The 22,993-nt window shown below is 32.4% G+C and overlaps 1 protein-coding gene across 5 annotated transcripts in view; it reads right to left on the bottom strand.

Moving 5' to 3' along the window:
* The window catches only part of LOC117116482 (cortactin-binding protein 2-like), a 42,014-nt gene extending 20,449 nt beyond the window's left edge, over window positions 1–21,565 (bottom strand). The window contains exons 1-6 of one of the 5 annotated variants that reach the window (XM_033260542.1): window positions 21,429–21,565; window positions 19,540–19,644; window positions 10,269–10,367; window positions 7,149–7,367; window positions 3,854–3,961; window positions 1,837–3,223 (exon numbers count right to left, since the gene is read on the bottom strand). In XM_033260542.1, coding sequence (XP_033116433.1) covers window positions 1,837–3,223; window positions 3,854–3,961; window positions 7,149–7,367; window positions 10,269–10,367; window positions 19,540–19,611 — 1,885 coding nt within the window. In that variant the 5' untranslated portion in view covers window positions 19,612–19,644; window positions 21,429–21,565. Of the gene's footprint in view, window positions 1–1,836; window positions 3,224–3,853; window positions 3,962–7,148; window positions 7,368–10,268; window positions 10,368–19,539; window positions 19,645–21,046; window positions 21,273–21,428 lie in introns of those variants that run through there. The other 4 variants (XM_033260544.1, XM_033260545.1, XM_033260546.1 and 1 more) reach the window with 4 other exon arrangements.
* Window positions 21,566–22,993: the final 1,428 nt, after the last annotated feature.

Raw genomic sequence — 22,993 nt, 5'->3', positions numbered from 1 at the left:
AACTAATAGCGTATTACTGTAGGGTATAAATTAAGTACGGCAATTATATTTTACGCACGTACAATATAAAGTTATAAGGGGTTTTTAATTTTGAAGTCAAACCACTAATTGTTGCATTTTTCTTAAACGTGTCTTTTGATGGATGAAATAGTTAACATTAAGCTGGGCATTCCCTATCTATCAGACTCAAGAATGTCTAATCAGACTTTGTTTAATAGCATGAGGTCGTGTATGATATCTGAACAAACTTCCATGTCTGTAAACTTCTGTCCAAAATATAAAATTTTCTTTGAAAAAAACTGTAGCATGCCCATATATGGTCATGATGTGCCTATATATGGTCATGATGTGATGTCATCATGACCATATATAGGCATGACACATGCTCTTGTTTGGCTTAATGAGATAAAGTCTGATGGAACACATTAGAGTCATGAAAGTACAAAACAGTATAGTTTATGTCTGCCTTTCTAGCATTAATTCTGATTTTCTAGAATTTCTAGAATTAATTTCTGGAAACAGTAAGCCAATTCATAGTTTGAAGTGCGCATGCCCCATATACAAGGTCAGTCTGCATAAACGAATGTTGTGTGTATGTTTGGTTGTCGACTGACCCTGACGAATATGGGCATGTGAAGTTCAAATTAGGAATTGGCTTATTACTTTGATATGTGTGTTAATCTCAGGAAACTAGTTTGGGAACTATTCAGTATTTTAAAACAGATGGAATAAAATAAAACTGATAAATAATAATAATAATAATATTAAACATAATTATGATGATGATAATAATAATGATAAAAATAATAATTAAAAAATGCATTACAATTAACACTACCTTGCACACATTCAACAATTAATAGGTAAGTTATTTTATGAAAAGTATAAATAATTTACTAAAGATTATATCACTGTAGAAAAATGACCTAAGAAACATGAAATGTTTCCCCTTACAAACCATGGTTGGAATCAAAGGGGGTGAAGTTGGTAGGAAGGAAGAGATTGCCTAAACTACAGGAATTCTAAGGCCTACGTTGTATTTTAGCCAACTTTACATAGACTTGGTTACATTCTCAAACTTTACATAAGCAACAGAGAGAAAGAGTGAAGAGACACCAGATGGAAACCAACAATTACAAGCAGAGGACAGAAGCAAAACTCAACCAGCATTGAGGCCATGGCCAGGGTCAAGGGTCACAGTAGAGGGCGCTATCACACAAGTTTGGTCTAAAATTCAATTTTCTTTTAAAATCACATTTATTTTGAGATTATTCAGGGAATGGAGATTATTTTATTTGATGGTTTATTATTAATTTTTATTTTATATTTATTTATATATTTTTGACTAAAAAATGTTAACATGTCATTTACATCAGCCTGCTTATAATGTTGTACTTTATTCTTTTAAATTTTCATTTTAAAATTTAGATTGCCAATTTTTGTGTTCTCTCCTTATCTTTACTAAAAAAAATAGTGTGCACATGAGAACATTTTAATGATATAATATTAAACTATGTTAATGAGTATAAACTCTATCAAAGATATATAATGATTATAATATAGTGTCTATTATGTGTATAAATGCATATGTATATACATAGTTATATATCTATATATTATATACACACACACACAAATATATTGTTATAATTTAGTCTATTGGTAAAGATAATGTTTTTACTAATATTAACTGTATTTAGGCGTATATTATTTAGGTTAAATATTGTCACACCACAAAATACTAGGCAAGCCATATTAAGTTCCGAAGAGCTGGTTTAGTGCTAATAGAGTACCGTGCAAGCCAGTAGCCTTAGGAAGGCTAGTTGTTAGTAATACCTGTCTTTGTGTGGTGTGGAGCTAGGCTGGCCTGGCCTGGAGTAGAATCATCCGACCTTCTTGAAACCTCACCCACCTGCAAGTCCCTGGCCATGCCCTCTGCATTAGAGTTGTTACTGTTGGCGTTGAGGACGCTACCTGTGTTAACTGGCTTGTGCCCCGAAATTCCTCCCAGCTTACTTGCGTAGAACTGTTTGCGAGCCTCCACCAAAGAATCCGGTTTTTTAGCTACTACAGATGCAGTTCTACCAACTCCACTGTTTAGCTGTGTGCTTGAAGGACCAAACTTCTGAGGTATAAGAGTTGGTTTGTTAGGGGGTATGGGAGGGGGATTTCCCCGGGGAGATACAACCTTCTTTGTGGTTAGTGTCCCGCTCGGGCTTGATGCCTGAATTAGAAGGGGTTGATTAGAAGAAGGGGTTTGCTTAGAATTGTTAGTGGCTTTGGCATCTCTAGACCTTTCCTCTCCTGTGTTGATTAATGAACCAGTACCTCTGCCTGGTGAACCAGGCTTGCCTTGCTGCTGTGTCAGCGGAAGAACCTTAGCAGTGGGAGGGTTAGCAGTTGAAGTTGCTACAGCTGCGCCACGCTTACTGCCTGCCACGGTTGCTTGCTTACTTCTGTTGACCGGCGATGCCCTCCCGTTGTTGCTTCCTCGCACCTGCGTTGTCGGTGATGAATTTCCTACTTTCGGCTTTGATTTCGAACCAGGTTTCACACCCCCACTCGAAGCTCTTGGAACACCTCCTAGGTTTTTACCGCTTCTTGGGTTATGAAGGTCTTCGGAACTGGAAGAATTGGAACCGTCAGAGCGATCTAATTTGCGATCTCTGATAACTTTGGCAGTCGCTCTTGCTACTGGAGGTGTCTTTTGTTTAGTGTCTTTACCAGAGATTCCCACTATAGAGACTGCACTATTACTTGGACTAATCTTGGAATTCTTCTTTGCAATTTCTGATTTCAGTTGCTGTTCTGTACTTGCCAAGGCTTGTTCAAGGTCACTAACCTTCTTCCGTAAACCTTGAATTTCCTCTTTGAATTCTTTATTCCTTTTCTCTTCTCGATTGTACTTAGCTTTCAATTGTTCTCTTTCTATATCAACTTCAGACAACTGCTTCTCCATCTCTGCCTCTCGTTTTGCAGCATCCTTAGATTCTGCCGAAAGGAAGCTCTCTGTGTTCTCCACCTTTTGCTGGAGAGATAGTAGGGAATGAGCAAGCATGTCTGATTTTTGTTGTTCTTCTTTTAGTTGTTCCAACAGTACAGTTCTCTCCTCAAGCATGAACTTTGCAACTTGCTTGATTTTCTTTCGTTCCTGAACGATCAAATTCTGCGCTCTCTTGTTTTCCTTTTCTAGCTTTTTCTGCTGCGCTTTCTCAAATTCAACCTGCAATCAAGAAATAAAATTATTGAATTGGGACACCATAAATGATAAACAATTGGAACACAAATATACTAGTCATTTTATAATTACCTATTATTGTTATTATTTTATAATAACACAGGTAAAATTCCACTTCTGAGCTTATTATAACATCATATCATTTATTTTGCCTATACATTTAAAATACAAAACAGAAACACAAGAAGTAAATCTGCGAGGCAGCAGCAAAACCTATTGTTAGTTGACCTTATATCATTATGCCATTTATATTCGTGTTTCCTCACAGAAAATTTGCTTGCAACTGAGCTTAGGTGATTCCCAAATTTAAATTATCAATAAAGTCATTAAGTAAGACATTTTACCAGATGACATAAATGCTAACTCCAAACCTGATTAATACACAACATGTATCTTGATAGCTCAGCAATTTTAGGAAATTTTGGTGCCAAATTTATTTATCTTCATATCAGTCAAGAACGTAAAACTTTTAAAATATTTCACTTCTAATAATAAGGTTTAATTTACTCTTTACGTTGTCCACCAAAAAAGTCCCTAATGTAGCAGGCCTATTGGGGTGTACCATTCACCAGGTGTGATGAAATGTTAGGGAGGGGGTAGGGATATTAATCTCACCTGTTGTATAAGACGTTCTCTTTCTTTTTCCAACATGTAGGTGACATCATCTCCCTGCGCTGCATCCTGGGCGTGTTTGTGCCTCTCATCCTCTAGCTGAGAAACAGTCTAAAGGACAAAACACAATGACATATTATAATATTAATGAAAAAATATATCCATGTTGTATCATTTTACCAAAGAAAGCATATCCATGTGTTATCAAGTTAAAGGTCAACATATCCAGTAACTGTATTACAGTGCTACTGCAGAACAACTGTTATCACCTTAAAGGGGCAAAATACCGATGAATCATCACTTTACAGGGAAAATGTATACATGTGTTATAAGGATAAATGCTAGTAATATATTTTAGACTATCACTAAATATTATACCAAAACTGTACTCATACTAGAGTTAATCAGGTATAAGCATCCATCTCTTCCAATCTTTGTTAGAGGGGTTTTTTTTTATGAGGGAGTGGGGGGAAAAGAGAAGGAAGGGGCTTATACTCAAGGACCAGAAAATTTCAACAGTAACCAGCCTGTAGGTAATGAACATTATTTATAATATTTACACAAATGTTTATTATATTGTATGACGACTGTGAAAAAAATTAGAAAATAGAATTATTAAAAGTAGAGTAAACTAGAAACTATTTTTAATAGAACCTGAACCCAGTCAGATCATTCCTCGTAAAATTGATCTTAATTAGATAATTTTGAAAATTAAACCTTATTTACAGTAAATTTCATGCTTACAAATTTTTAATGCCAAATTATCGTTATTAAATTATTCCATATGGAAAAACAAATCCAGGGAACATGTAGGGAGATGTTTTCAATGGGAAAACAATGTCCTTGAGGAATACATGTATACTCTTGGGTTTTAGTTCTTTTATAGAATTACAGACATTTTTTAGTTCCCTGGATAATATGGAATACTGAGAATATTGATGATACCATACTACTGGAAACGATTCGATCAATGTTGATGAAAACCGAGAACAGCAAACGCACAGGGATCAATAGAATTTATGCAGAGTTGCACTGGTATTTCTGAGTCAGCTCATTATTAACTAGCAGTTGAGTAAGCTAATTAACATCTTATTAAACCACAATTAACAGCATATGCAGGCACTTGGCTAGTCAGCGGCACTGCATGTATGGGTAATTGTGTTTGGTGGATGTAAAATTCGTTGGCAATGAAAGTACAGACAGAAACCTGATAATAAGGTACAAACATGGAAAAAAAGAATTAAGGGAAAAGCGAATTTACATTCTAATACTGTATGGTACTAACTACTCCCTCAGTTGGTCCATTCATATATGATCAACAAATCTTAATATTAAACAAATTTTGACTTTTTTTTTATGTACAGGAGAGTAATTATGCAATATTGTCTCTGACCTTTTGCTTTTAATGTTAATAAAATTGTTATATGTTTATGTACAGAAGAATATTTCTTCCATTATTTCTTGTCAATCTGTATTACTTGATTGTTACGTTATTGTTTTTTGATAGCAAGTAAAAAGAACTTGTATAATTTATTGTTTGTATACCCTACAAATAGCCATCAATGGGACTGTAAGTAATGTTAAATTAATGACACTATTGGCATTTGTGGATGATAAGGCCTGGTAAAAATATAAATTGTTATATTAATAAAAAGAATAAAAATTTACAATATGCTGAATAATTTACATTGAAAAATCTGAATTTTGAATATATAACAAAATTCATTTTTTCATTTTTAAAAAAAAATTCTTATTGGCTTTGTTGACAATTCATGAAAATCAAAAGATAAGTTGTCTGGCCATCTTCAATTAGGAGGTCATAGAAATTACTAATGGTCGGAAATCGTGAAATTTTAGAGTGATAAAACTTAAGGTGTTTATAGTGCAGTAAATAAAGCATGACAACCATGCAGACTACTAGAGACGTAAACATCTTATAAAGTGCTTTTACAACCCAATTCATCATTGAGATTGTTAATATGTATTGTATAATACAGATGGAGCCTGTGGACTGTAGGGGAAATATCACTGAAGCCTTTGACCCACAGTATCAGTGGTATGAATACTACAGTATGATGATTTTCCTATATTCTTTATAAATAATCTTGATTGATTTAATGTATTACTTGGCGAAGTTGAGATTAATGAAATGGAAACCATCAAAAGCATGGATGGATCAACGGATACAATATAGACGATGGCGATGCGGAAGAAGATGCATGGCGATGAAGGAACAAATGGATAGATGTATGGATGGATGATAGATGTATAAATCAATGAATAAAGGGATGAATGGATGAATGATGATAATGGATTAATGAATGAATGAATGGTTAATTAAAAAAATCAACTGACCAATCAGTCAATCAATCAATCAAATCAATATATGAATGCATAAATGAATGGATGGATGAATGAATGGATGAATGAATGGAAGAATGAAGTAATGGAAGGATGGATGGTTGAATATATAGATGTAGAGATACAGGAAGAGATAGATAGATGGATAAGTATAATGGAATAAATAGCCTGATGAATGGATAATGGATAAATTGATGAATTGATGTATGGATGCATGAGGGTAAGGTCTGGTTGATGGACAGGTTGGTTAAACGGATGGATAGATAGATGGACGGATGGATGGATGATAGATGGATGGATGGATTGATGGATGGACAGATGGATGGATGGATGATTGAATGGTGGATGGATGGATGATGACTGGATGGATGGATAGATGATGATGATGATGATGGATGGATGGATGATGACTGGATGGATGGATAGATGATGATGATGATGATGGATGATAGATGGATGGATGATAGTTGGATGGATTGATGGATGGATAGATGGATGGATGGATGATAGATAGAAAGATGGATGGATGATGATTGGATGGATGGATTGATAGATGGATGGATTGATAGATAGATAGATGGATGGATTTATAAATAGATGGATGGATGAATGAATGGATGGATGATTGAATGATGGATGGATGGATGAATAAATGGATGGATGGAAGGATGGATAATTAAATAATAGATGGATGGATGGATGGATGAATAAATGGATGGACGGATGGATGGATGGATAGACGGATGGATGGATAGATGGATGGATGGATGGTGGATGGATGAATGAATGGAGGGATGAAGGAATGGATGGATGAATGAATGTAGATGAAAAGATACAGGGAGAAATGAATAGCTTGATGAATGGATAATTAGATGGATGGATCTATTTCTATAAATAGATACCATACATCCTGACGGCGATGACTGTGAGGGCATACCTTTGCATGGCTCTCAGTCAAGGCTTTTAACTCTGCTATCATATTTTGCTCAGCCTTTTTATGGTGAGCTATAAGAGTTTGAAGATGTTGCAGGGGGTGATTAGCCTCCTCTTCCCCCGGTTCGCCATCTGGCCGGTCACGGATTAACGCCGCATAAGGATTGTTAAAGATCAGCTTCTTCTGCACTGCTTTACTACGTAGCAGTTTCTGGCGTTCAACCTGCGAAAAAAATTTTGTTTTTAAATAGTCAAGAATCATAAATACATAAAATCATATTAATAATCTATGAAAATTGTGCTCACTTGATATTTCTACTAAAATAAATTAACATTTTCCTTTACAAAGTAGTGGATTTCATCTGATGCAGGACCATGCCAATACAATTGAGAATTTAAGATAATGAATAAAAAAGTTCATACCTATTGTGAGAATGGTATTAAGAAATAAATTAAAAAATGATTACAAATTGCAAGCACTTTTATGGTTAAATTATATACTGTACATTATTAAATTATATTGCATTTTACATAATATTACATTAAAAAATCCATAAAAAGATACATGAATTTTACATAAATGTAGCTTATAAATATTCCTTACGTATTTTGCTCAATTATTAATTACAATTTCCTTAATGTAACCTAAATATTAAATTTATGGCTTTCTTTTGATGATTTCCTTTTAGTATTATGGTTGAGTCTTAATTGTACGATTTTTTATTTTTGCTTTCTGCTAGTTAAAAAACATTACTTATCTTTCCACTTAAATCATATTATCTCAATGAAATCCATCTTTTTTATGTTATATATTCTCAAAATATGAACACTAAATTTATATTAAGCTAACTAGCCCGATTGTATTGTTTAGTGGATTTCTTCCTTTCAGTAAAAATATAAAAGCAATATAAATAATAAAATAAAATGTGAAAATAGATAATACATTTATATAATTGAATTCATATAATTTCAGTATAAACATCACAAGATTTATTCCATCAGTTCCTCTCTTATTTGCACATTCTATTAATTTTATATTATATTCTTTATTTTATTTTGTTATTTTATATGTATTTGGCAATGATACTGTATATAAAAAATATTGTCTTTTCTTAAGACATAAACAGAAAAGATTATATTTTGTTCTATGATACAACACTCCACATAATAATTATTATTTAATTCAAAAATATCGATAAACCATATTGTTGTAGTTGTAGCTATTCTGTATTGTCATTTTGTAGTTTCTTCCTTTTTTATGTTTATTTTATATGTATTTGGCCATGATACTGTATTAAAAAAATTCTTGTCTTTTCTTAAAACACACAGAATGTAATAAAACTTAGAAAAAAAATTAAATCATTTTATTTTATTTATGATACATTACTCCACATAATATATACTTCTTTAATTCCAAAATACCAATAAACCTAATTGTAGTTTTAACTATTTTCTATTGTCGCTTTGTAATTTCTTCATTTTTATGTTATTTCAATGTTACTGTATAAAAAAATACTTGTCTTAAAACATAAACAGAATGAAATAAAACTGAGAAAAAAAATTATTGATTTTATTTTCTTTACAATACTCCACATAATATATACTTTTTAATTCCAAAATACCAATAAACCACATTGGAGTTTTAGCTATTCTGTATTGTCATTTTGTAGTTTTTTGTTAGTTTATATGTATTTGGCAATGATAATCTATATAAAAAAAATTATTGTATTTTTCTTTAAACATACACAGAATATAACAAAACTGAGAAAAAAATTAATTAATTTTATTTTCTTTTATGATACAATACTCCACGTAATATATACTTTTTAATTCAAAAATACCAATAAACCACATTGTAGTTTTAGCTATTCTGTATTGTTATTTTGTAGTTTCTTCATTTTTATGTTATTTTATAGGTATTTGGCAATGATAATACTGTACTGCATAAAAAAATTGTTGTATTTTCTTTAAACATGGACTGAATGTAACAAAACTGAGAAAAAAATTAATTGATTTTATTTTGATACAAGTACTCTACATAATACTTAATAAATTATTTACTTCTAAAATATCAATAAACCACATTGTAGTTTTAGCTATTCTGTATTGTCATATTGTACTGTACTGTAGATGTCATATGTCCCTAATGGATTTGTTCTAAATTATGTTCATTGAATGTCTTCTGAATAATGGTCATCTACCACAACCTTGGATCAAAAGTCACTCAATTTAATACCAACTCACAATAAACATGGATAATAAAGAAATTTATTGGTGAATGGAGGTATTAAATAACAAATGGGACTGGATCAATAACCATGAGTTTATTGTGAATAAGAGAAAACAAAGCCAATATCGAATCAATATGTTTGGTCAAGCAGGTATTGTACATAAATGGATGATACAGTTATTCTAAGTTTCTACCGGTTAGCATCCACCGTCAGCTGTTTGCTACACTTCGACAGCTGCCGGCAAAAAACTCCTGCGATGCGCATTACGCTGTAGCTAGCAATCAATAGAACAGAGAGTGCACCGTGCATTGGACCGCGCATAATGCTGAACATACGGTGGCATGGTGCCTATTGTCAGGATGGCCCACGAACAAGTGCAGTCTATTGTGTTCGATTGACACACAGTATCGTCATGCCGGGCATGGATATAACCATCGCGTTATGTCATCCTGTCCGGATTAAGTACACATGACAGCACTTGGAAATAATTTACATCCGATCTACTTTACCATTCATAAGTTTATAAATTATATATAACTGTCACATCAACCAAATGAATGTTTGGTTTTAAGTGCCCAGCTACAGAACTGTACCTGTATATACTAGTGTAAGCTGAGCAATATAATATGCCCAGGCTTGGAAAAAAAATTGTGCCTGCAACCATGAAAATAGTCTCAATGAAATCCTTCCAGCATCAAATGTTATCTGTACACTATTCCCAACGGTTTATTTTCTTTAATTTTCCCCCAAAATGCCACCGAGATAATCACATGCTTCAGACCCGCCGGTTGCGCAATAGCACATTTTTTCAAAATGAATCCTAACCCGTTACCAATCCACATTGATATACTGTAAGTACTTTCTGTGACCTTAGGCTGCATATAGTAACTTACCTTAAACTGGTGTATAATGAGATCTCTAGTTTGAATTTCATTCTCCAATATTCCTACCAACTGGATAAGTTGTGTTTTGCCAAATTTGTTATCATTTCCCTGAAAAAAAAAAATGATTTGTTCAAAATCAGAGATAATCAACTAGTGGTGATTGGGCAGTACACTGGGAGACAATTCCCTACTCTTTTCTGAAGAGTATACTGCGTTCACACGAGACCAACAGCTTAAACGTCTCATCTGAAAGATGGTGCATTATCGTAACTTGTATTCAGCCCTCCAGCTGAAATACAAGGAGAGCAGCGATGGGAATTGAACCGGGGATCAAGAGATCTCCGCAGTTCAGCGCATACACAGTGGCTACCACCAGTTTAACCAACTGAGCTAAGCTCCTCTCTATGCGTGTAGTTCAGCACTACTAATTTCATTCCGAATCAATTTTCTCCAACCATGTACCAATTTTTACTCATGGGTAAAGAGAGGCAAATGCACAAGCAGTGTGACAAGCATCGGTTTCGAACCCCCGACCTTCAAATTGAAAGCAAGACACCTTATAAGCTGTGCCACATGCTCCTACTTCAGTTGTATTAAGTTATTTTGCAAGAAATGTGATGCATCAACAAATAGCAAGGTTGCAAATATTTCAAAACTAAATTTCAGTAAAAATAACAAGCTTATTCTAAAGTCTGTCATAAATTTCTCTTTACAAAAAAAAAACAAAAAACATAAAAACTGCTGGCCTTAAACTCTATAACATCCATTCCGAACTATTCCAATTTTGAAACAAACAAAAGAAAAACATCCTTCAGAATATACAAGTACTTCACAGAAGAGATTACGGTTTTTATTTGGGCATCATGCGGATAAGTAAAATATTAGGGAGATATATGATTTTGGTTAAATTGTAATTCTATGAGAGGTACAATATTAAGCCACAGAAGACATGGAATTTACAATAACCTTCAAGCAACTGTGACCTGGCCTAGGAAGATTATGAACTTGAAGAATACAAAACTCAGTCTTAACCCATACAAACATTACTGGAATTAGTAATTGTCCTTTGAAAAATACCCAAAAAATACCATACAAATCATTTTTCAAATTAACATGCTCATTTTGAAGTAATAAAAAAATCAAATAATATAGGTGTATTTAAAACATGTTTACCCACCATAATTTTATAGCAAAATATGATAGAAATACTTCCAGTTACTGAAAGTTTTTATTATTTTTAATCTTTATCCAGTATAAAAATCAGGGTACCCATTTTTTTAATTCAAAAATTTCTATGCTCAAATTAATAATTTGTATGTTACTGCAAAATTATAGTAAGTTAAATTTCAAAATTAATTTTTAAGATTGTTGTCATTTTCAAGAATTCATTTTTATGAATTTAAAGGTTAAAGGTTAAAGGTTATTTAATATTCACCAACTGAAGTGTACAGTGTACTACTGGAATTTGGTTGTACTATATATAACAAGCTAACCGACCATGTACTATATTAAGGCTGACATTTACGAATGTGACCTGACCCAGCCAAGCTGTCCTAATCACAGCAGGATATGACGACCAATCAAATCATGGCAAATAAGAAAAAATTGACAAAGTCCTGGAAATATTGTATTATAATGTACACAATGTGATTACTGTCTTACAACATCACAAAGTCCAGACAGGAGTGTCAGTCAATGGATATAAAATATTAATGTTTTTATAGTTTCATACAAAATATAGCAAACAATGACCATTAATATGAGCTGATTCAAGAATTTAAAAAAAAATGTTTACAAACAGCAACTGATTAATTCAAACATTTAGAAAATAATGGCATAAAATTTTCTTAAACCTTTAATTACATTATAGAAAATATTTATACTGTAGTTAAAATAATGATATTGTTTTAATATAGGTATTAGAACAATATAGATGATACAATATATGGTAGCCTTTGAAATCAACAGCACAGAAGGAATAATTCATTTTCCCAAGCTGTGAAAAGTAAAACTATGTTAATTTTCAAACAAAATTTCATTACCATTATACTTTCTTACTATTGAAAGACTTATTTAATTAATTTTTTTATTTTGACATGTTTCTTTTTTTTTTCTTTCAGGTTCTACAGTAATTCATACCTTATGCTGACTAATCAAATTCATGCAACTATGCATACAAAAATATTTTAATGTACTAAGATAAAAATTAGCATTTTCCAGTTTAATTTACATTTAAACAACCAAAATATATCCACATTTTGACATTAAAATGTGATTGGTTATATGAATATTTTGAATTTGTTCATAAAATATGATTATTATGTGAAAACCATGAAACATTTATATTTCTATCACAAGCTGAATACTCAAATTTCTGCATGTTAAAATGTTGCAATTCAACAAGGATTTTGAAATTTAAGATATATTTACTATAACTGAACTCAACTATTACTTCAAGGGTTAGCCACCTTCCAATTACTGTCATCAAATCACAACAGTGGCCATAATTATCATTTTCTCCTTGATTACACCAAAGTTAAACAAATTCTAAATTCTTATACTATGATTGTATTGCTTGTACGGATTGGATTTAGGACAAACATCCAATCAGAATTAACAATTCATTTAAGACTGGTGTAACAATAGCCACAGCATTAAAATAAAGAAGCGATGCCAGTTAAATTATAAACTGCTACTTGATTTGATTTATGGGAAAGGTAAATGGATTAGAATACTGTTGAACCCAGAATTACTATAAATTGGAGAAGATGAAACTTCTAAATTTAAGTTTAAAAGCTAAGGGGTCAGTAATTTATCATTTTAGGTCAATATTCAATTAAACTATTAATAAAAAAGTAATTTTGAATCTCATGAGATTTTTAATGGACCTTTCTCCTAAGCCCTATCTGTTAGTTATTTTTCCTAAGGTCCCAATCAATCAATCAATCATGGAATTTATAAGGTGCCAAAACAGCAAATTTCTGAAGCCTTCTCAGAACCACAAAACAATAAAACCACAAAACCAAACAACTGTGTAAAAACATGCAAACACATACGTTTGTGGGATAACTCGTGGTTTTCGAGACACATGTGTAAGTCCGACTCTGTTCTGTTGGTCAGGAATCCGATAGATGGGGTAATTACCGACATGTACTTACAATTTTAACACTATATTCAGTCTGGACCGTAAGTATTTCACTATTTATCTGTTTACATTGAGCGTAGCAGTACTGATGTACTTTCCCAAAATTACGATTATCTCAGCTACGCTGTGCGAAATTGCGTAAATCTCCCAAAGTGAGTCATATTCATTTTAGTGTTTAACAGGTCACAGATTGTGATTAGAATAAAGTACCACTGTAAAGCTAAGATGTTTGTAGTTCCTGTAGTATTCATTACATCTCAATCTAATCACATACGCACTCTCAATGATCTTCGGAAAAGAGTCAAAATTCGTTAAAATATCTGGAGGTGGCTGATTTTTTTTAATTTTTTCATTCTTAACATTAGATTCTTTTTTCCAATTCCAATTACTCACTTACATTAACAGTAATGTGATACTAATTTTCAAACCCATGGCAGTCAGAGTGTTAATTCCTCTAGCTATACACCTACCTTGGCCATCCCTAACAGTAGCTTTATTTCCTTAATTTTCCATCCAGATTTACATATAAACTGACAATTAGATTCCGGTAATATGTGTCCTGGTGCAAAATTAATTTTAAGTTTGCTATCTGTTTCACCTTTCACTAAACCAATTTTGGTAACTTCTTTCTACGTATACATAAAACTATTAATAGCTAAAGCAAGTATTTAAAGGTGACTATATTTATTAAGTGTGTGACAAGCTAAAATGGTATCAACTGAACGCAAGGAATTCCAATGAGGTGGTACACAGTATGTAATACAATATATTGTATGAATACAATTACTGATTTGGAAAATATGTTTTTATTATATAAATTTGTTACTTTACAAGCTTTAAATTAAGGTGGGCTTTACTGGAGAAAAGGCCAAGTTTAAAAACTTTGGCAAATAATAGGTCTACAGTAATTGTTTAATAATAGACCTATAATTTTATAAAACCTTAGAAATGTAGAGTTATTATTAGGAATAGAAATACTTAATAATTTTGCAGTTTATTGGTTTATTTATTTTGGTGTTTTGGTGTTCATTAAAATTATAGTAAAGTTGTCTTAAAAATGGTCTTCTATATCATTGTTAAGACTCATTTAATATCAGGACATTATTCATTCTTTTTTTGTATTAAAGTTAATCATAAAAAAAAAATTATAAAATAATTATAAAATTTAAATGAGAAAGAAGAAAGACAATATCTTAATATATAATAGATAATAGAATTACTGTAGGAATACCTAATATTTTTGCTGTTTATTAGTATTTTTTATTTTGGTCTTTTGGTATTAATTCATTTTAGTATACCTATACAAAAAAAAAAAAAAATCATACCATTAAAATGAATAAGAAAAACTTGACAACTAAAAAAAATCATAACATTTAAATACTGAACTTTTTTTAAAGAGAAAGGTGAACAAATCTTGAAAAATAAAAATTGCTTTGTTAAAATAAAATAGATCGTTATTCTGATAAATTTATAATTGGCATTGCATTAGAAGCATACTGAATGTACTGCAGAATAACATATTCAAAACAAACCAAGTAATATTAAATAAATTTACATATTTTTTGGCTCCAGCTTCTTAGCGAGTTTTGTTTTACAACTCAACAAGCGTGTAATCTGTTGTACGTTACATATACTGTAATAGAACTGCAGAGTTGCCGTCACCAGCTTTTAGTTATGATGAAAAGCAACAAATTATACTCTGATAGAATTAATGCTAATCAAATGGGTGTTAGTTGAATGACAAAGTACGAATGAATAGTCATACAATACACTGCAAAATGTAAGCAAAACCAAGTACATGTACTTCCTTAGCTTTATTCATCAGCATAAACTGTTTGAGTGCATTTGAGAGAAATATAGCAATAGTATAACATCTTATTATTATGGACATTATAACAGCATTTCTTCCCACAATTTTCTTTTTTATTAATAATTTTTTTTTTAATTAGTTTTAAAAAATATGAAAAAATATCATATAATTTTCACCCCATAAAAAAAAATTATTAGTTTATCACCCTATCAAAGAATAAAAACTGATGAGGGAGGGAGGTGTTTTTTTTTTTTTTTTTTGCTAACCCCGCCCCCATTTTACCGATGTTCACGAGTTAATCAATGGTTATGGACACATATATAAAAAGTCATAATAATGGAATCAAATTTATATTTTAAAATATGTTTTTGTTGTACCAGTAAACATATTTGAAAGAAATCCTAAGCTTTTCAAGTGAAAAAAGATGGAAAAACAACCGTTTGAAATAAAAAAATATGTTGATTGGAGTAAAAAAAAAAATCAGAATTTCCCCAAAGGTATTGAGGGAGGGGGTAACTAATAAATTTTTTTTTTTGGCCTAATCATTAATAACATGAATATTGTATGAACAGAAATTTGTGGTGTAGGAAATCTCCTAGCCATTACGTTATCACCTGCAATTTTACACAATTTAAGTAGTTCACTTCCCTAAGGTATCTCAGTCATAAACACACTTCATTATCAATTATGTTAAATGTAGGCCAATCTGTACATGGTTTACAAACAAGTTAAAAAATAGGCTCCCAGCAGATGCGTGTGTCTACTGCCTATTACAGTACAATACCGTATCTCGAAAAGTACTAGTACGTTTTAGAGGGCATCCTTCAAAATACCATAAAAAGGCGTCCGTATTGAACGTGTGCTGCGTCTCTTTGACGCATTTTCACGTTTTCTATTCGTTTTCAAATAGGGCGCCCCCTACCTCTCGTGGTAGTAGTACCCATCATGCACGTCCACCGGATTTACTTGCTTTTACAATGTTAACTGCCAGATGATAACAAAGTGTCTGTGCCCCGAGGGGGTAATAGATGCAAAAACCAAAGTTACTACTGTATTAAAATAGTTGAACAAACCATTAACAGAACATTATCTCTTATGCAAAAAATTAGCAAATGAAAAAAAAAGGAAAAGTGAAGATAATACTTGTGGCAGAGTTAACGGTCGTAAAGACGTTAATGATGGCGATGATGATAAAGATGTTGTTGTGTATATGTTATTATAAAAAATAGTATAATAAAATATTTCTCAGCAAAAGATTGGTCAGACGGCTGCCTGACCTACAGTAATGGACTGCTTCCGCCTATGAAGAAGTTGATGATGAAGATGTTGATTATGACGATGACAACGATGATGATAAAGATGTTTATGATGACGATGACAATGATCATGATAATGATGATAAAGATGTTGATGTTGATGATGATAAAGATGTTTATGATGACGATGACAATGATCATGATGATAAAGATGTTGATGTTGATGATGATAAAAATGTTGATGACATTGATGACCATGATGATTATGATAATAAAGATAATGATGCTGCTGATGATTATGATGATGATGATTATTCAGATGATGGCAACACTGATGATGATGATGATGACAATGATGATGATGACAATGATGATGATGACAATGATGATGTGGATAATGACAGTTAACAATCCAATGATTAAAACTGATCACCCTCATCTTACCAACATCATCGCGATGACTGTGGCGATAATGAAAACCTTATTTTCCTGCTATGCCAAATTGGTTTAAAGGATCAATGCACAGATAGTAATTTGATTAATGAAAATTGTTGATAACTCTTGCTGATCTTGAAGATTCATGGAATAATGAGTACTCAAGAATTCACACACAATGATTTTGAAAATGACTGTAGTGGAAAAATGGTAACTGATGCTATTCAATAGTTAATATTGTCACCATCTGTTACAAGATACCTTAATGGAAAGCTTGTCAAATTGTGTTGAGGCAAAAATGAGCAAAGAGATAATAACACAAATGGCATGGGATGAGTCACCATAATGAGGCAGGTATTGTGCACTATGGATTTGCCTCGCATGCGCAATTATGAAATTATGAAATGGCCGATTAACAAACATTAAGTGATGTAATAGTAGTGATTATGATAATGATAATGGTGATGGCAATTAAGAATCATTATTTATTTAATTATGATGGTAAAGTTACTAATATTTTATTACAATTTGGTTAATAATTTAAATACCTTGTTGTAGGAAACAGTATCAATGGTGACACTTTGAATTTGACAAATAATGGCCGTACCAATAATGATGTTGACGATGATATTGATGGCAATATTAATAATGATGACTATGATGATATTAATGGGGATAACATTGATAATGATGATGATATTGATGATGATCAAAATGATGATGATGTAAAGGTAAATATTAAAGGTAGTATGGATAAAGTTATGATAATTATAATGTAATAATAATAATAATAATAATAATAATAGTGTAGTTTTATACAGCGCACATATCCATCTAATGTAAAATGCTCAGGGCACTTTAAATGTGGACTAGGAACTCGATCAATTACTTTCTTCGCCCCTAAGAGTCCCTTTGTGTCTGTGCTACACGGTAACCCGGTACCAGCAACTCTGGTCGTCCACCACAATGTGTGATGGTTGTGGTGGTGGTGGTGGTGGTAATGATGATGATGGTGATGATGATAATAATGACGGTGGTGATGACAATTGATAATGATTACCATGAGACAAAATGCTACCACAATAATGTTGAAAGCTAAAAAAAAACTCATTTAAAATCAGGAAAACAAGTTATAAAAAAAAAAAAGTTTAAAGACACTGCTCAAAAACCTAATTAATATTCACAATAACCAGTGTTATCAACCTACAGGTATCTGTAAAAACGAAAGTTGGCATTTTTGAATCCAAAATGCCTACTGTCATTTCAACCATACTGTAAAAATGAAAGTATTATAGACATTTTTACTATAGATATTTTTGGATCCAAATATCTAAGTACCATAGTTTCTTTGCCCAGACCCCTTAATAAAAAAATTGAACCAATTTTGGGAGGTGGGTTTCTACCCAGGAATCCCCTTTTAATCAAATGATAATTGTGTAGACACTGTATGCCTAATTCAAAGCCAATGATGTTTTCCTAAAAATATTTGTAAAAAGTCATAGCCTGGGATTTTGCCTGAGAAAAGGCCGATACATAAAATCCAGCATAAAATAGGGGGGCAGGCTACCAAAAGGAACTACCGTAATGTGTTTATGTTTCATTGGTCTGTTAATTCCATAGCTCATTAGCATACAAAATCCCCTGAGATGATCTAATATCTACAGAGTTTGTTGAACCATAAAAGGGACTGCTAACTAATAGCAACTGTACCGTCAGTTTAAAAAATTACGAATTACCACTCATCAATAGTAATAGAGACGATTATCAAATTATCAGGAGTAAACACTATAGTGCATACAGTAATTTTTCATATCAACATATAAATGACAAAAAATTACATCATTTTTGTTTTCAATTCATTTATAACAATTAATGATTCTTTTTGAACATAGTACACTGCTGTAGCCTTGTTACAATACACTTTAATAAATATTTTTTTGGTTATTATAATTTTTTTTTTTTGGAATTTAGACATTTTACAGGAAATGGTGGTAAGCATAACATAAAATAGAAAAAATTATGGAAAATCTAATCTGATAAACACATAAAAATGTGCCGATTACAAGCGTTATTCTCCTTAGGGAGCTGAGTATGTGTTCCATAATGTGTTTGATCTAATAACTGGGGGTAAAAGGAGACCTTGTACGCATGAAAATGGCAATGTTAAAATAAAACATCCCCTAAATAGGTAACTGGGTTGAAATGGTCTTGGATTAAATTCAGTCTGTTCTAAATGCACAGGAATTGAGGAGGTTACAGTATAATTCTGAAAGACTGATTCAATCCAAATCAGTAGCAAACAAAATATCACCAAATTAGCAATCTTCTGAAAATGCTAATGCACCCACTGCCATGAAGAAATGGAAATTTTTCTTTATTTTTATACGCCAGCCGCTTGAAATCTCAAAAAATAAGATATGTCAAATTTTATTTTAATTTTTTTCCCACCCTCCTCTTGACAATCTTTAAAAAAATATGTTTGCGAAACAAGGTATAAAAAAATCTCACCTAAAGGGCATACAGCACAACGTGTGCTAGAGGTTCCATATATTTGTAATTGTGTTCTTATTTGATACAAGTTGATTTTTTCTTTACATCAGTATTAACAATAGACTAAATAATTTTCCCACAAACCTGAGAATTTGTTTTAGGTCCCCTGTATTTCACTGTGTCGCTTTTTATTCCAATTTCTCCGTCTTCGGCCATGCTGACGCCCACTAAGTTTCAGGAAATCAAAATCTGCAAAAAAATGCATAAAAATTATTTATTCACAAAAATAATGTGAAAGGATTTCTTCTGGAATTTTTGTTTTTTCCATTTAGGAGCATAGGCCTACTTTAACAGGAAGTACCTGACTAATTTTGTATCATTAAATGCTAAGCCACAAAAGTAAAACAGATTACAAGTGGGTCGTTGTAAGTGAAGCAAACACATCAAAAGCAAATCCAGCATTAATAATTAATAATCAGAATCAAAGTGTCTAACTTACTGCGACTAGATACAACAAGTTAACTGACCTTTGAAAATCATTTGAATTTCATAATCATGTTAATATGTTGTTGTTTCATAATGCACCATTGATTATGTTAGAGATTCTTTCTGTGACATAGGTCATGGACAATGGCGGTGCCAGAAATTCTTCAACAAGGGGTTAAAGTTGTCCGACAGTGGTTTAAGTTCCCAAAGAGATGGCCGGGCTCCCAAATAGGGGTCCAAATTTTTCCCAGTTTTACCATATTTGGAACATATATTAACAATCACCAGACTGTAAAGTAAAAATCTTTAAATTAAATTTAATTTAATTTAAAATTAAATTTAGAGTAAAATCTGTTTCTGCGATTTCCGCGCAGACTTTGCCTGAAAATTTGGCTTTGAACTAATCTTAATATATAATCAATGTATTATGCAGTACAGTAGTTACGATTCTGCACACCCAGTTTTATAGCAATTTTCCTCGCAAATTTGAGCTAGTTTTTGAGGTATCATCTGCACAGTACTGAGTGGAACAATTAGCCACTTTAAATTCCCGGAAATGACACGATCAGTCTATCAGTTTGTAAAAAAAAAACCTTTTTAACCTCACAGACTTACAGTATTACCAATTGTGTAATACATATAGTATATAGAGACATAAACCTTGACTTAATTTTCACAAAAATGCTCTGGAAAATAGGCCCATACTTTCGAAACTGCCAGACGAAATCACGCAAAGTCAAAATGTTTGTGGGAGATAATCCCCAAAGCAGACCCTACTTTTTTTTAATATCTGGGAGGATAAATCATCATGTAGCAAATTTAAGTAACAAAAACAATAATATCAATAATTAATATTCTCTTAAGTCTTAGGATTTTCCTTGCATTTTGCCTATGCTCATCATAAGTCGGCCAGGACTAGGCTAGGCCTAGATTTAGGCCTACGCTTTTTTGTTTCCTTCACCAAAATCCACTTTTTTTTACTTCCTTTTGTTTGTGATGTTCGTTCCTTTTGTTGTTTGGTGATCTACACGCACACACTTTATTTATGCAAGATCTCTGCGGAATATCCAAACCTTGGACTCTGCAGAGTACAATCGTAGAAGTAGAAGTTCAGTTTCAATTAATCACACACACACACCACAACACAGAGCAACAATCAACTTACTTTTTTCTAAACAAAAATCGTCGACCTTCAACGCAACGAGAGAAGAAGAAAGGGTTCATCAAAACATTACAGAACAATACGACCCCGGATATACTAAGAAACTCCTCCATGCAAGAACTGATGGTCAACAACATTGGCCTAGGCTAGCCGTCGAAAACAGTACCACCATGGACATGGTAACACCTATTCTAGCCTATCTAACCTATTAAACTGGCAGTGGTATGTCGCTCGGCAAAGAAGACACGAACCCACCCATCGCGCCATACAACTGGTTTGGATGGCGACTCGTCTTTCCAGATGGAAGGCCTAAAAATGGAACACAAAAGCCTTGTATTTTCATCGTTCTTTCCGGTACAACGAAATTAAAATTAAGAATTCTTACTTTGAACATAAGTTGTTTATCTTTTGGAAAACAGCATGGCACCAAAAACAACGATGAATCATCATTTCATCTAAAAATTTATCTCCAAATCCATTCTATCATAACAATACCTATTTCCGGTTCAATGTCATTTCGTTGCCGGTACTGATAACCGGTTTCCGCCCAATATCTTACTGGAATATTCTTTTTATACAGTATGGAATCTCGAGAACTGAGTTCGTACGTATAGATATAGTACGCGATAATACAAACAACTAAAACTAAGTAAAAACAATAAATAACATTATTATCCATTTAGGAAACTTAAACTGCAATTAACTAAAATCAAAATCGAAATATGTATTCAAAAACAAAAAAACAAAACAAAAAAACAAAAACAAACAAAACAAAAAAACGGGGACGAGAGAAAATAATTGAGTCCAATCTTCCTCCAGCTTTTCAACAGGCCTATGCAAAAATCAGTGTTGTGGGTTTTTTCGGTTATTTGTTTGTATGTTTGTTTTTCGTAATATACATGATTTCATACTTTCAACTACAGAAATACTGTGTTTACACTTTAGTTGCAGAGAAAAAAAAACTTTTAATTATTGTCGTTTTACTAATTTTCGCTAAGTACCAACAGTAAGGGATCTAAATTTAGTTTTATATTTCGTGCAATTTGGGATGATATACTGTTACTTTACAAATTTTTATTTCAAAAATATTATTAACCAAAATAACGTTAGTTTTTTTCATTCCTGTACAATGCGATTTATGCCTATAGATCGCAGTGGAGAGCCATTCGATGTGTTCCACACTTTCTCCGGTCTTTCGACTGCCTAAAGATTTTATACCTCTTAATGATTCTCTGCCTTGGTTTGATTGCTAGGCCTATGTCTTCTATTGAAATCATGGATGATGTAATTTTCACCTTTTAATGCAAGGGCGGATCGAATTTTTCAAACGGGGGTGGGGTTCACAACATATTTAAAATAAATAAGTGAGAGCGCTAATTTAAATATTTGCCTTGAAATTTTAAAATTTAGTGGAGAAAAAGGGGGTTTGTGGCCCCCTTCCCCTACTGGATCCACCTGCTTTAATGCTAATGCTTGAAGTTCCAGGGGTGTTCAATCCCCGCAAAATGTTTACTAGGCTACTGACCACACCAGACACTGGCGGCCGTCGTCACTACCCTTGATAGGCCCGGCGTCGATCTTTATTCTTCGTGTAAATTAATTTTTGGCCTAAATGTAAGCGTCTCATTGGGTGTAACGTCAATATTTTCACCAGGTCCTTAGTATTCTTTAAAGAATGTATTACATTGGTTCATCAAACGTAACTAAATCCACTCAGTTTCTCACTTGGAATCATAATCATTAATCAGAATCATCGAATCATTCAGGAAGGATCCACACTGAATTATTTCCTAGATGAATTTACTCGATAGGTCAATCAATTAAAGCTGAACAACATTATCATTAATTTGATTATTCGAACCGTAAGAACGATACGTTTTTTATATTACCGGTATCTGTTACCGTATTCATCCCTTCAATCGTGATTAGCTTACAGGCATAGCTAGACTT

This window comes from Anneissia japonica, unplaced genomic scaffold (assembly GCF_011630105.1).
Source record: "Anneissia japonica isolate Jap-2015-1 unplaced genomic scaffold, ASM1163010v1 scaffold263_len647688_cov178, whole genome shotgun sequence".
In the NCBI taxonomy this organism is placed as follows: domain Eukaryota; kingdom Metazoa; phylum Echinodermata; class Crinoidea; order Comatulida; family Comatulidae; genus Anneissia; species Anneissia japonica.
Note: the sequence above shows the minus strand (reverse complement) of the source record. Positions and strands in the feature narration are given on the sequence as shown.